Below are 13,737 nucleotides of genomic sequence, written 5' to 3'. Positions count from 1 at the left end.
GATTTCAATCAGGAACTGCTAAGTTTGGAAAACCTTTAATGGTGTTAATTTGCCAAATATAGGTGTAAAACAACAGGGCTCAAGTTTTAGCTCACAGGCTCCATGGCAACATTATACTTCCTGCATAGATCCCCTAGAACGTTACTAACATAATACCTGAAGTACATTTTGCTGATGATACACCTGTTCCTGAGTACTTCAGTACAATTTTGAATGCAAGGCTTTTACTCCTAATGGTGTATTTGTTCATTCAGGTACTTTGACTTGAGTAAAATATCTAGTAGTTATTCCACCACTGGGGAGTGAAAGCAAATTGCTGTATGTGATTGAATAGATAAATTCTGATTATTGGCTAAATACTCCTGGTATACAGTCCAGTGTGGTTGCATAATGCAGTCAAATATGAACCAAGTCATTTAACACATTTTCAAGATTTTTTTTATTAAAAATATTCAAAACAGTTTGAAAAATACTTTCTCTAACATTTAAAATACATTACTATTACATATGAAATAACATATCAAAGCTGTGAGTGGCTGCTATTGTCTTTAAGGTGAGGTTAAACACAACAACTGCAAGCAAATACCGGTAGTCACTTGCTACGGTAGACTTGTGTGTTTGTCCTTTTCCGGGATTCTGAAACAATTGTAATTACATATTTTCCTGAATTCAAAATTGGTCTTTGTAAGTGCCCCTGGATAGTATTTTCACACAGTGTCACACAGTGCCAACAGAGTTCAGTGTCCAAATGACACCCGTGACAATTTCCTGCTGTTCTCATAGGCTTTTCCTGAGGATCAGTTGGACATACGAATGCAATAAGCACCAAAGGAAAGTTTTTTTTATGATCTGGAAGAGATTCTGCACTTCCATTTCATGAGTCTGTATAATCTGAGCTCACTGCTCACACTCCCTTTTTGTTCTGCAGGCTCAGAGCTCCGTTCACGCAGTACGGGATGATACTGACAGTGACCAGAGGCACTGTGGCGCTCTTGCAGAAGGACAGCAGGTAGAAGAGGGCTGCCGTGTGCGTGGGAGGCTTGAAGGAGTCAAACAGGTGCAGCAGGACCAGGGAGCTGATGACGCACCCTGCTTTGACCAACGTGCTGCTGCTCTTCTTGGTCTCCGTGTACAGGGGCGAGTGCAGGCCCAGGCCCAGGCCGAACAGGGTGCCCATGTTGCGCAACAGGCTGGCGAAGGGCGTGCTGTCCAGGTGGACCCACTCAGGCTTCACGCACCACTTCTGGGCTTTCTCCAAGGTCCACAGCAGGTCCACACCCAGAGCTTTGAGCAGGAGGTAGAAGCCAACAGCGAAGGAGGTCAAGAAGAGGGTCGTGTAGAAGTATTTCTTCATGCTGGCGTTGTAGATCCACTGAGTTCTGTTGAAGGCTTCAGCCACGATCATACCTAGAATCCATTGAAACGTCCAGGTCAATATTATGTGTTATAATTTAGCATAAAAACAATTTACCCTTCCTAAGCCCTGCCCCTTTCAGGTCTGTGCTCCAATAACAGTTGAGCAAGTTTCGGTCAGAACCTCGGTCATCTTCCTCCTCTCATGATGTGCTACAAACTCGTCTATGTGAGAAGACATTTAAAATATAAAAGCTACATATATACAGTATATATATATATATATATATATAGATATATATATATATATAGTTGGCTTGGTTAAGGCTCATAACTTTTGGTTAGGCTTGTGTTGCTAATATTAGCTACTAAGCTGTGACTATATTGTCATTTCAGCTTTTAAGACCACCTTCAGACTATTTTTTTTTAAGTACAGGGAACAGAGGAAGGGTCTGGTCCGCCCCGGGTTTCCGCAGAAAGGAGAAAGTCGTCCGCGGTTCCAGGGGTGGGATTTAGTAAGGGTCAACAGTTTTTTGTCCGTTTTTTATGGGGTGTACTGACCTGTGATAACACCAGCAATGACCTGGTGGGGGAAGTGGGCGGCAATGAAGACCCTGGAGAGACAGACACACACCTGGACTCCCCAAAACAGCGTCCACAAGCCAGCCTTCAGATACCTTTCAAAATACAAAATCAGACATCTTGGATTATTTTATTTTGAAACAGGCAAAACTGAAAGTGCAACACCTGAGCTTTAAATCAGGCTGGCCTTTGCTATTACCATCACCCAGAACAGGCAAGTCAACCTTTTAAAGCAATATAACAATTAACACAGTCATGGTTTTTTTGCTGCCTGGACGTCAAAACAAGCCATGTATAATCCCTCTTTCTGGCCAATAGTTCTCAGAAGTAAATGATCAACCACAGCACAGGACAGATAGTGTGTCCACAGCGATAAGCTCTGGATGGAAAATGGTAAACAACACTGACACAAGTGTGGACCAGAGAGTACACATGTACTGACTCAGACTACACAGATGAGTTCAGTGACTCACCAGTCCTTGTTGGTGGATTTCTTGCTTCCATATTTCTTCTTGCTGGTCATGATGGCGAGGATGGAGGTCACCAGGGTGTAGTAGACACCGGCGGCTCCCATAGCATGGCCAGAGGGGCTGCCTGGATAACACAGACAGAGTGGGTAGATATTAGTGGCTGATTCACTCGAGGAGAACAATGACTGCATTGTTCATTTGTTGTACAATCAATCAAGTACTGCACTTACGTACAACACTGTAACATAAATGGATAACATCAAAACTTTGAAGTACCACAAACTCAATTTTGTTAGTCAAAAATATATTCTTGATTAAGTAAGCCTACCCTTTATTAGGTATTTTGTTTTTTACAGTACAAATAAAAATTACAAATTTGAAGTCATTGTCACTTAAATTTACTAAAGCTATTTGAACAAGAATGTATTTTTTAACTTAATAAATTAAGTTAGTGTTACCAAATGTAATCGATGTAATCAGTTTACACCATTTTGTGAGTTAAATGAACTTATCTGGTTTTGCAATGAATATTGATGTACTTGAGTATTTTTATTTAATGCTACTTTATATTTGTACTTCACTACATTTCAGAGGGAAATATTGCTCTTTGAACTCCATTACATTTATTTGAAAGTTTTAGTTAATAGTTATTTTCAAATTGAGATTTCTCCTTTAAAATCATATTAAGCTTTTAAAATACAACATTTACAAATAAACAGTGTTTAGTTGGAGTCCCTTGTCACAGGTTTCAGTTAGCAGTTCCCCTATAAGCCTTTACATTTTGATGATAATACATGCTTTAGAGCACTTTTGAATGCATTACTGACTATTTTTACATTGTTGTATTGGTACTTCAGGTTACAAGTACAACTTTCACCACTATTTGAAGACAACCTGTGCATATTTATAAAGCTGTATTACAAACTTCCAGTTCACTGTTTAATTCATTGTAATTTTGTTTGGGATTATGGGCATATGCACCATTGGTCCTGCTTTATTACTTGATCTTGAGGTCCTGGGTCAAAATCTAGCTTGAAGACCCTTCATTTTGCAGCTGATATTGCACCCACATAAGTAAATTGATTTGCATTTAATCAAATGACGGCAAGGTAAACCTGGGGCCATGTAATACCCCAGTAACAATTGTATGTAATGCACAGATGCCTAGTATTTCTCACCTGGCCCAGTCTCACAGGTCATGGGGTACTGCTCAATGTGAGGAGGAACAGTGTTTGCATAATGAGCTGCCTCATGGACCCACCAGTAAGGCCTCTCCCCAAATAGAATCCTGAAGAAGACAACAGAAACATGCACTTGGTTATAGTCTAGTTAGTTTTTATGTGGCTTTGCTCAAGAACATGTAATTCAAAGATTTACTTGACTCACCATTTGAACACCAGGTTCAGCCAGTCTCCGATCACTGCTACCCAGATGAGCTTAATGCCCACTGAAGCCCGCAGGTGAAACCAAAGCGGGAAGAAGATGAAGAAGGTGTTCCTGAGGTCTGCTGCCCAGGAGACCCAGAGAAACAAGCCCTGGGCATCCTGATAGTTGGTCTGCAGGTAGTGGGTGGTGCTCACCCCAAAACCCTGTATGGCGTCCATTATAGCATTCATCTTAGCGAGAGAGAGGTGTCTCAGTCTGGTGATGTGTGAGTGAGTGACAAAAAGACTGTTGCTATCAGTAACACAGCTGGTTGGTTTTATACCAGAGGGACCCACTACCCAAACGCATGCTCACGCTGATCTTTGGACCTTGCACATGTGTAATAAAACACTGGGAGTCCGGAGAGTTTCAGAGGTTTGTCACACAAACAAGTTGAAAAGATAGCGGGAAAAGAAAGCCTCACTCATCTTTATCTTTCTCTCTGAACTACGTAGCACAGAGAGGAAGTCAATTGACCAATGGCTAAATTTCACAATTGTGACATAAATTATCACAAGCAAAGCAGCAGTTGGCAGGGTTACATTTGCTTTCACTAAATTCCAAATTATTTTAATATCAGCTATTAATATCTTAAAACAAATAACATACGTCGAGTACTTTTATAGTGCTTCGGTTGAGGCTAAAACTGACTACAGGGATATTTCTTTAACATTATTTTTTTTCCCTTTTATGGAAGCTCAGAAAGGCAAGTGATTTTTTTTTCTCAAGTTTTTCCTTATTTTATGTTATTTTCAGATTTGAAAACAGGTGAAAAAAATCTGCTTTTAAAGCACCGATGGAAAAAAATTAAAGTTAAAAAAATTATTGAATCTATGTATGTACCCATTCATGCAGCCACTGCATAATAATTTGTCAGTTATGTAATTGTGTTTTTGATGATTTGGTGAAAGAAAAATCTCGTTGGTGGAGGTAGTGTGAGTTACATAAGGAGATCAATGATTAAATTATTGGGTTTGGACTGAGTAGAAGCTGAGGAGATAGTCGGTGATAAAACAGAAAAAGGTTGTAGGTCGTGTACAAGTTACTGCTCTGTCATGACAAACAGGGCTGGCAGTGAAGCTCAAAATGAGCTCAGTTTATCTTCCGAGAGATCCGAGATCTAGACATGTATTGAGACACATGTACAAATAGTCTGCAAATAAGTGTAATGTCCACATTAAAATCTCTTAAAAAATTCAAGAATCTATGAATATGCAAATTGTGTTCATTTCTAAAGTTTTCCTGCTGGACACAAGATGTCTCCTCCTTCACTGTAAAGTCCATTCTCAGTGTATCACACTGGGGGAAGCTGATATTGGACCAGGTTGACTTCCAAAATATTTGTGGATTTCACAAATCACATTTATAGGCCCCCCCTTAAAATCACATTTTTCAGTGGAGCGCAGAGAAACTTTTCCACTTTTTAGCAGATGAATGTGAAAACATCCTTCTTAGTGTCAAACTCTGACACGGTGAAGACTTAAATGGGGACTTAAATGACGCACTCTACAATATCAATGGGACACAGAGGATCAATTGTGAGCCAAGATCAATAGATTTCACAAGCTAACTGGCTGGAACTCAAAACAGACTTCATTTTTGTTGATCAGAGGAAAAAAAAAGTTTTCCTAGAAATCTGTGATCTGTAAGAGGGGCAGCAGCTGAATTCTGTAATGATGGACTTTAGCAGAGGGGGCCTCAGGGGTGTAAAGGTTAAGGAACTTGTCTGCACTGTCCCAAAGGCAAACAAATTTGCTAGCCTTGAGTAAAGTCCAATGGGGCTCACACAGTGGCAGAGCAGAGGCGACAAAAAAGACTAAACGTCCCAGAGTCCTCAGGCAAGCAGAGGTTGTGTTATCATGGATCTTCTCCACAGTTGGGGGGTTGAACTGGCGGTTCATCTGCAGACCAAATACAGCAGGTATGATGGCTTGTTTAGCCTGGCGTCCACTGTGGCCGATCTGCACACCACGTTCTTCTGCTTCTTCCCAATCTGGTTCCACCTGCGGAGGGACACCGGGCTCAGGCTCATCTGGGTGGCTGTCCTCGGAGATTGGCTCAACTTGGTCCTGAAATGGTAACCTGCTCGAATCAATCCAAACACATAAAGAGAAAGAGAGAGGTTGCATTTCGTGTTTCTTGGTCTTTCCATGGCAGGGTTCTGTTTGGGGAGAGACCGTACTGGTGGGTTCATGAGACCCGGTTTTATGGAGCTGGACCGGTCCCGTCTCTGCAGCAGTTTCCCATTACTTGTGAGACTGGACCAGGTACAGTAGATGACAGACCTGATCACATGATGATTGTAACAGTAGAATGACTTACCTGGCACAGTGACCCATCAGCCTGGTTAATACTTAAGTGTATTAATGCCAGATAATATCTGTAGTGTCTGGCGAGTGAACATGGCTTTCTTGAATGAATATCATCTCATTAATGTGATAACTAGGTTATAAACTCCAGTACCTTTAGCCTTTTGTAGCGTTTTTTATCTTTTAATCTGTGTAAAGAAAATTGAGTCTGTATTATACAATGTCTCCTTTTTGTCAATGGTTGTCAAAGTACATTTACTCAAGTGCTGCACTAAAGTATACATTTTAATCCTCTATATTTCAGATGGAAAAAAAGATTTGACATACAAAACAAATGAAGAACTCGTAAAAAACATAACATAAAATATGATGCATTGTTATAGATTAAATATGTGTACTTGCAGGTGAAAGCAATGCTAATTGCAGAAAGTTAAAGTAAATACAAGTTGGTCTGGGTCTGACTGCTGTAAATGTGATTTGAGGATTTTATGTAAAGTGGATTTCTTTAAACTTTACTCACTCCAAAATGGGATATTATAACCACAATAAATCTGTACTGCAAATGATTTGACCTTTATTGCTTTGAAATTGCATCTCTGAAGATGAAGCTGTATTTGATAAACCCAGAGTCTGTTCCTTGCAGGAAGCCCTTCAGGTCATGCTATGGGTGCAGCTGGCGTCTGGTATGTGATGGTAACAGCGCTGCTCTCTATTGCAACAGAGAAGCGATGCCCGCCTTTACTGTACAGGTGAATCTGTGGTAAAACAACCATTAAAAAACTGGCCCTTACGTGCCAAACCCTGAACCTTGTGCACTCATATTCAGTATTCACCCTCTGTTAGATTCTTGCAGGTAGGCCTGTGGATGCTAATGGCCCTGGTAGTGCTGGTGGTCTGCATGTCCAGGGTCTACATGGCTGCCCACTTCCCACATCAGGTCATTGCTGGAGTCATTACAGGTTGGTCTCCCCAAATAATCGATATCGATAAGATCGATTCATTTTGTAGGGATGGAAGTTTTTTTTTTTTGAAGATTTACAGTATATTTGGCTATTCTGAGAACATTTTGATTTAGTCTGTGGATGTGGTCTGTCTCAGGTGTACTTGTAGCTGAGGTGGTCTCAAAGGAGAAAGGGATCTACAGTGCCAGCTTGAAGAAGTACTTCTACACAACCCTCTTCTTGACCTCATTCGCTGTTGGCTTCTACCTCCTGCTCAAAGCTCTGGGTGTGGACCTGCTGTGGACCATGGAGAAAGCCCAAAAGTGGTGTGTGAAGCCCGAGTGGGTCCACCTGGACACCACGCCCTTCGCCAGTCTCCTGCGTAACATGGGCACCCTTTTCGGCCTGGGCCTGGGCCTGCACTCGCCCCTTTACACGGAGACCAAGAAGATGAAAACAAGCACCGGTTTCAAACTTGGATGTATTGTCGTCTCCTTATTTCTGCTTCAGCTGCTGGACGGATGGACATTTTCTTCTGAAAATCTTGTGACTTTCTACTTCCTGTCTTTTGGTAAAAGTGTGGTTGCACTTTTAATCCCAACCACTCTGATTCCCTGGGCTTTCTGCTGGATTTGCAAGGAGAAGAAAGAAGACAAGAACTTGTGATTCAGGTCCAACCTGTAGTTTAAAACTAAATTACTAGTTTAATGTCAGTTTAAGACACAAGGACATTTAGACTTTCATAACGTAACAAGTTATTGCGCTGGCCTGGATATCAGTTCCTTAAAGGAATATGTACTGTAGTCTGACATTTTGGGAAATAGCCGGTTAGCTTAGCTTAGCGTGGAAGCAGCTAGCTTGGTTTTGTCCATAGATAAAAATACCAACCAGCACTTAACACGTAAAACACAGCGCTATTTCTTGGCCAGGAGCATCGACTTCCTTGCAGTCTCAGCTGAACGCCTGGCAACCTCACAGTAAAACCACAGATCCTTTTTACACCTAAACAAATAAGATATATTTATTAGTGAGCTTTAGATGTGTTCTAAACAGATTTAGTTACTTTTAGACAAAGCCAGGCTAGCTCATCCCGCCTGTTTCCAGTCTTTGTGCTAAGCTAGGCTAACTGCCTCCTGGCTGCCAGGCTCCATACTTAATGCACTGATATAAAACTGGTCCGGGAATCAAATTATAGTTGTTTATTTTTGTCTGTATTTGGCCTTCAAGGTCTCTCATTGTTGTCATGTATACAAATATACACACACTTCAGCAAATAAAAGTGCTTTTTCAGCTTATTAATGCATAAATGGAGGAAGAATATTGCAAGCAATTTCAATAAAAATATAACCATTTGCTTTCTATAAAGACTGTGTTTATTTTAGTGGTTATTTAAGTGCTGTGCTTCCCTATCGGGTTTCTCCAAATGTCTCAGACTGATACTGATTAATTCTCTGGCAGGAACAACCATTAAATATTAACCAGAGCATGCTCCCGTCACTCGGCAAGTCCCACATAGTGACACTGCCTTTCACCACAGCCATGCGCTTTTAAAAGAGGCATGGCGGGTCAAGGGGCAGAATGCGTTACAGACAACACGTGTGTCCCTTAAGGCTCTAAAAGTAGTACATTGTTCATGCGACATATCAAAGGAACTTCGGATGTGTGGTAATGAGATCAGCAGGATTGCAGAGAGAGACACACCTCTGCAATTCTGCTAATTAGATTATAAAACAATTTTGTAATTTGCAGAGTGTCACCTGAAGTCACTGAAAACAAAGTTAATCCCAATTGTACACAATAGACAGACTGAAGGGGAGAGGGAAATGTGAGACCGCTTTTGATGACATAACAATCCTAGCCCTGTGACATTTTCCACCTGCAAATCCCAAGTCTCCTTTTTAACCATCTTATCTCTGATGGCCCTCTTAACTCTTTTCCTGTGTTTATCTCATGAAGCCATATCTATATGATGCTGCTCTGTATGGGCAGGCTGCATTGTGGGAGACAGACGGAGGGGAGAAAAGGGAGGGGAAAGTCAGGAGGGACGGACACTACAGGACCATTGACCAACAATGATTACATCACTTAATATTTATCTGAAATTGGTTGTTCTTCTCAATTTATTTTGTCCAGAGTTAGAAAGCACGTCAGATGTAGTGGACGTTAAAAAGATATTTAGTTAAGTCTGTATTTATTTTCATTTTAGTCTGCACAGAAATAAAGATGGACTGACTGAAGAGGCAAATTGGAGAAAATGGGGCAAAAGTTACCTTGTAAAGGGTGAATTGTTTTGGAGATGACTCACATCCGACTAGAAGAAATAGTTTTTGACCAGCTGGAAACACGCACTAGTATTTACAGCCCTACTTTCAGCAATAACAAAATAAAGAAAAATAGAAATGCTGCGCAAACCTGTAGCTGTATTGTTAATGAATTATAAGCATATTTAGTTTCCTCGACAGATTTATTTATGATGTTGCATCTTTACTACAAAGAGCAATGTGTTTTATTACATTTTATTTAATAGATTCTAGCATCTTTTTAGGATATTACTGTTGCTAAAACTACATTCTAAATGCTAATTTCTTTTACTTGAAAAACATGCAGAGTTGGGGAAGGAACCTTTTACTGCCGAGCAGTGCCTGCAGGTCTTCCCTTTACGCAGCATACAGCCCTCCACCAATCAGGTAGGACAGCCTGTATGTAGCTTGAGAGGTGACATAACATCAAAATAAGCATTAAAAAATACTCAAAATAAAAGTACTTCTTCAGAATGGCTCATTTCAAAATGTATTACTGGATTATAAATATAGATGCAACAATAGTCATGTATAGTCACATCAAAGATAAGATTTGAGTCAAGACCATAATAATGCCATTAACAGTCAGTAAAATAAATTGTAATGTGATTTTCTGGGGATTTGTTAAACAATTCAAACATTTGAATTTGTTTTATGGAGTAAGACAAATGTGCATTTTGTGCTTATTAACAAATAACTACATTTTCAAAAACTATTAAATATACAGGTTTTTTTGTTCAGTTTAGTGTGTGATGTCTTCCTTTGTGTTGATACAGTGGTGGTAAATGCCACAGTGACATCTGCAGGCCAAAAGGGAACATAACCACTTAATGCTTCCTTCCCTTAATGGTTATTTTACTGTGCGCCTTAACTCAAACATACGGATGTGTGAATGAGCATCTCGATAGGTGCATACAAACCATTTATCTGATATCCAATAAGCAATTTGTGCAAACACAAAAATGTCAAAAGGAAATTCAAAATCTCTTATCAAAAATGTTTTATTCAATAGAATCAATGCCTCAACATTAGAGATGCTTCGGTGACTTATGAATTTTCACTGAAAACCAATAAGCCTGTGGACCTAAAACCTGCTTAGCTTTCATATTTGTTACGACTGAACTGTGTATGTAGAACATTCGGAGAAACAAACAAACTGATTTTGTGTTGCGTATCCTATAAACGACCATACTCCAGATGTAGCAGGAGTCAAACGTAAGACTTAAATAATAATAATAAAAAAAAAAAGAGTAAACATTCAGTGAAGCAGTGGGCGGGAAACAAACCACTTTGCTCTGAATTTGTCTTAAGAGCTATAAATGAAGCAATTTCACAAAGATCTGAGGACGAAATGTTTAATTAAAATTAAAAAATACATAGCGCTTTTTGTTGTCTATGATCTATCTCCCCATTTTCTGAGAGAATATTTATGTCTTCAAAGGGTTTAAAACAAAAAAAAAATATTTTACATTTAAAACAAAAACATGTGCGTTGTGTCCTTCTATGGAAGCTATGTTTCTGTACTGGGCTGACTTGATTGTACTGAAGTAGGTGAATGTCTAGATGTAGTCCTGTGGACCAGGGCCAGGCTACTGTAGCTGGACAGGCATGGCAGGGAGACGGGGGGTGGAGGCGGGAGGTGGAGGCGGGAGGTGGAGGCTGAGGCTGAGATGGCTGGATGAAAATCAGTACAGTGCATCAGCATTACTGCTTCGTGGCCTCTTGATCTTCTCAATGTTCTTCAGGATCATGTCGTGTAACGTTACCTTCAGAGAAAAAAAACAATACTTTCATTAACCTGTCAGGTGTATGCCACTATAAAATAAACTTTAAATGGACAGTGCATCAATACGTACATATTGATTTCGGAGCTCCGAAACTATGATCTTCAGACTGATGTATTCCTTCTCATCAATCTCGGTTACTGTGCGCCGATAGTCCTCCTAATAAAAAGAGTTAAATGTATTTGATATTAAAATAAATATTAGCTAGCCAGACTCTCACAGTGAAAATCAAAAAAGGTCCACACAGCTTTTTATTTACTGGTTTGTGGTCTGAAAAGACCAAATTAAAAAAGGTCCAGTGTGTAGGATTCAGTGGCATTTAGCGAGGTAGTTTCTAGAACCAGTTTTTGGTTTGCCCATTCTGCCGTGTCTGTAGATAAAACCGGCTCATTCTTAGGTAACTAAAACACAAGGATTCTTATTTTAATGTGATTTCTGCCAATGGATCCTCCTAAATGTTACACACTGGACCTTTTTACTTGAATTTCCCTCGGGATAAATAAAGTATCTATCTTTAACGTTTATGAAACCACATGGGGAAGCACGGAATCAGCACATCATCAGTATCAGATGATAAAGCCTTTCAAATGAAACATTGGCATCTTCAATTTCTCCCAATAGGACAGGCAGATAAGATTACTCTTGAATTCTGCTGTTAACTAGGCTAAATGCTAGATGCAGTGTCGCCCAGCACGAGGGAGATATTCACCCCGTCTGTGAGCATAAAGGAGGGACCAATATGTCTGAGGTGTGGAAGTCTTTTCCATCCATCACTACTCATAAAGAAAACAGAGTCGCTTAAAATGTTGTGTAGACTTTTTGATATCCACTGTATTCAGCGTTTTGTTCTCTCAGCACCTTCTGCTTTAATTCTTTTTAGATAATATTCACTTACCACGTGTGGATATTTAGCTATTTTAGAAACCAGCTTTGCCCTTGTGATGTAGTATCTAGAAGTAAAGACAGACAAAATGTTAGCTCTGACAGGTAAACCTGCAAAGCAACGCAGAACCAATCTTGTAAATTATTTTAATAAAAATACACAAACAAGTAAACAAATATTACGAAAAAAGCAAAGCGATCTGACGAGGCACCAGTTTCATGCCTCAGAGCGTATTACGTACAATATGGTTTGGACTAACCTTGATATCTGGTCGAGGTAAGATGCTGCCTCCCCTTCAACTGTTCTGAGCTCAGCTACTGTCTCCTCCTGGATGGACACCCCAAAGTTGTTGCCATCCTCTATCCTGGGGATAAGCAGCTGAACCCACATTTTGACCTGCAGAAGAAAAGAGAACGGCTAAGAAAAAAGAGAATGCAACATCTGGGAGGCTATCAGTGAAGTCAAGATGTACAGAAGCCGTATCCACAACACTTGCCTGGGAAGGGAAGCTCGAGAAACACGAGACCTTCATGCATTCCTGTGTTTGAGCTTCACATCTTAAAGCTAGAAAACTAATCACAATTGTTCTCCTTATAAATCATGTTTCATCAATAAATAATCTTTATTTTACACATTTCCAGCTGTATTGCTACAGTTCATGTAGGCAGTAATGTCGGGTTACTGCTGCCAACCTTTTGGTCAGATAAACTACTGGTGTGTGGGTGTGTGTGTGTGTGTGTGTGTGGCCGGCCCTTGGTTAAAAGACATTACTTACTGTGTTACATTTCTCTATGAGTGTCCTGATCTCTGGTTTGACCTTTTCAATGAGATCGACAAGGTTTCCGTTGCTCTTCATCATTCCACCGGGCATGACAAAGACCTTGGTGCCAGTCACTGGGTGACACAGAAAAAAGGAGAAAAGGAGGGTAAAAGAAGGATTGACTAATTATTATACATAGAGGATGCCATACGATATCCTGTCAGTCAAAGGATCACTCATATCCAAACTTAAGGATGCTGTAAATCAAACCACGATTCCAATTCACATCAATATTCTTGATCGTGGGACTTATTTAAAATTGGATCTGTCTATCCAGAAAAAAAAAATAAATAAATCTACGATTCAATTAACTTTAAATCTACTTTAACTACTTGTCCTTAAACTCACCTGTGTCCTCCCCTCCATCCTCCAGCTTTCTCTTTTTGGCATTTTGCTGTGAAACAGATGAAACGGGATCAGGATTGTGATTATCATCATTCTCAGCAGCAGCACGGAAGATTTAATTCATATCTAAAAGAAGTCTCACCGCTTCTAGTCCGTCATGCAGGTTTGAGAGCAGGATGGGGTCTGGCACCGTCAGGTTTATCTCAGAGTGGATCTCCTTCAGTTCAGTGATGTTTATGATGGGATCCTGAAAAACAACGACACTAGGCGAGCTATTTTTTTTATTTTTTTATGAGTAATGCTCTGTGCAAGATTAAATGATATGAGACTATTCAAATTTGATAGTTTAATAAGTCAGCGTGACTTGTGGGCAATGTTAGAAACCAAGTGCTTAATGGCAGTGATGGATTTTTTTATGAGTTTTGCATCAGTGTGATGAAATACCCCGATTGTCAGCCATTTGATTTGATGGATTAGACAAAAACATTTATGTTAGATTCAAACAATCTCACCACACAGTCCATT

At 40.0% G+C, this 13,737-nt stretch overlaps 3 protein-coding genes across 5 annotated transcripts in view; 1 reads left to right on the top strand and 2 right to left on the bottom strand.

Annotated features, from left to right (window-relative positions):
* Nucleotides 1-433: 433 nt before the first annotated feature.
* Nucleotides 434-4,075, bottom strand: g6pca.2 (glucose-6-phosphatase a, catalytic subunit, tandem duplicate 2). Its single transcript, XM_035660039.1, has 5 exons — nt 3,792-4,075; nt 3,584-3,693; nt 2,409-2,529; nt 1,915-2,030; nt 434-1,407 (listed from the first exon to the last, which is right to left on the bottom strand). Exons 1-5 carry the CDS (start codon nt 4,019-4,021, stop codon nt 905-907), a joined length of 1,080 nt encoding a protein of 359 aa, XP_035515932.1. The 5' UTR covers nt 4,022-4,075; the 3' UTR covers nt 434-904.
* A 1,596-nt stretch (nt 4,076-5,671) lies between these two features.
* g6pca.1 (glucose-6-phosphatase a, catalytic subunit, tandem duplicate 1) lies at nt 5,672-8,386 on the top strand. Of its 3 annotated transcripts, none has more exons than XM_035666741.1 (5): nt 5,672-5,907; nt 5,988-6,097; nt 6,783-6,867; nt 6,956-7,098; nt 7,238-8,386. In XM_035666741.1, the coding sequence occupies exons 1-5, from the start codon at nt 5,690-5,692 to the stop codon at nt 7,744-7,746; spliced, it is 1,065 nt and encodes a 354-aa protein (XP_035522634.1). In that variant the 5' UTR covers nt 5,672-5,689; the 3' UTR covers nt 7,747-8,386. The 3 variants fall into 3 exon arrangements, with proteins under 3 accessions (XP_035522634.1, XP_035522648.1, XP_035522640.1); XM_035666755.1 differs by having other exon boundaries at nt 6,783-6,882; nt 6,983-7,098; XM_035666747.1 differs by having other exon boundaries at nt 6,783-6,888; nt 6,983-7,098.
* Nucleotides 8,387-10,719: 2,333 nt separating this feature from the next.
* psme3 (proteasome activator subunit 3) overlaps nt 10,720-13,737 on the bottom strand; it is a gene marked incomplete at its 5' end in the record, with an annotated part of 3,288 nt that continues 270 nt past the window's right edge. Inside the window, 7 exon segments of the mRNA XM_035661039.1 lie at nt 10,720-11,146; nt 11,237-11,323; nt 12,060-12,114; nt 12,307-12,443; nt 12,823-12,941; nt 13,216-13,261; nt 13,355-13,459. Of these exon segments, the coding sequence (XP_035516932.1) occupies nt 11,066-11,146; nt 11,237-11,323; nt 12,060-12,114; nt 12,307-12,443; nt 12,823-12,941; nt 13,216-13,261; nt 13,355-13,459 (630 nt within the window).

This window comes from Morone saxatilis, unplaced genomic scaffold, assembly GCF_004916995.1.
Source record: "Morone saxatilis isolate NCDOM2014 unplaced genomic scaffold, NCSU_SB_2.0 Contig1, whole genome shotgun sequence".
Taxonomy (NCBI): domain Eukaryota; kingdom Metazoa; phylum Chordata; class Actinopteri; family Moronidae; genus Morone; species Morone saxatilis.
The sequence above is the reverse complement of the archived record's forward strand: the minus strand, read 5'-3'. Positions and strand labels throughout refer to the sequence as shown.

Excerpts from the sequence above, each read along its gene's own strand:
- g6pca.2 (XM_035660039.1), bottom strand. The coding sequence starts at position 4,021 with ATGAATGCTATAATGGACGCCATACAGGGTTTTGGGGTGAGCACCACC. Across the intron at positions 3,694-3,791 it reads CTGAACCTGGTGTTCAAATG|GATTCTATTTGGGGAGAGGC; the intron begins GTGAGTCAAGTA and ends TGTCTTCTTCAG. Across the intron at positions 2,031-2,408 it reads AAATCCACCAACAAGGACTG|GTATCTGAAGGCTGGCTTGT; the intron begins GTGAGTCACTGA and ends GTATTTTGAAAG.
- g6pca.1 (XM_035666741.1), top strand. The coding sequence starts at position 5,690 with ATGGATCTTCTCCACAGTTGGGGGGTTGAACTGGCGGTTCATCTGCAG. Across the intron at positions 5,908-5,987 it reads CTCAACTTGGTCCTGAAATG|GGTTCTGTTTGGGGAGAGAC; the intron begins GTAACCTGCTCG and ends TTTCCATGGCAG. Across the intron at positions 7,099-7,237 it reads CATTGCTGGAGTCATTACAG|GTGTACTTGTAGCTGAGGTG; the intron begins GTTGGTCTCCCC and ends GGTCTGTCTCAG.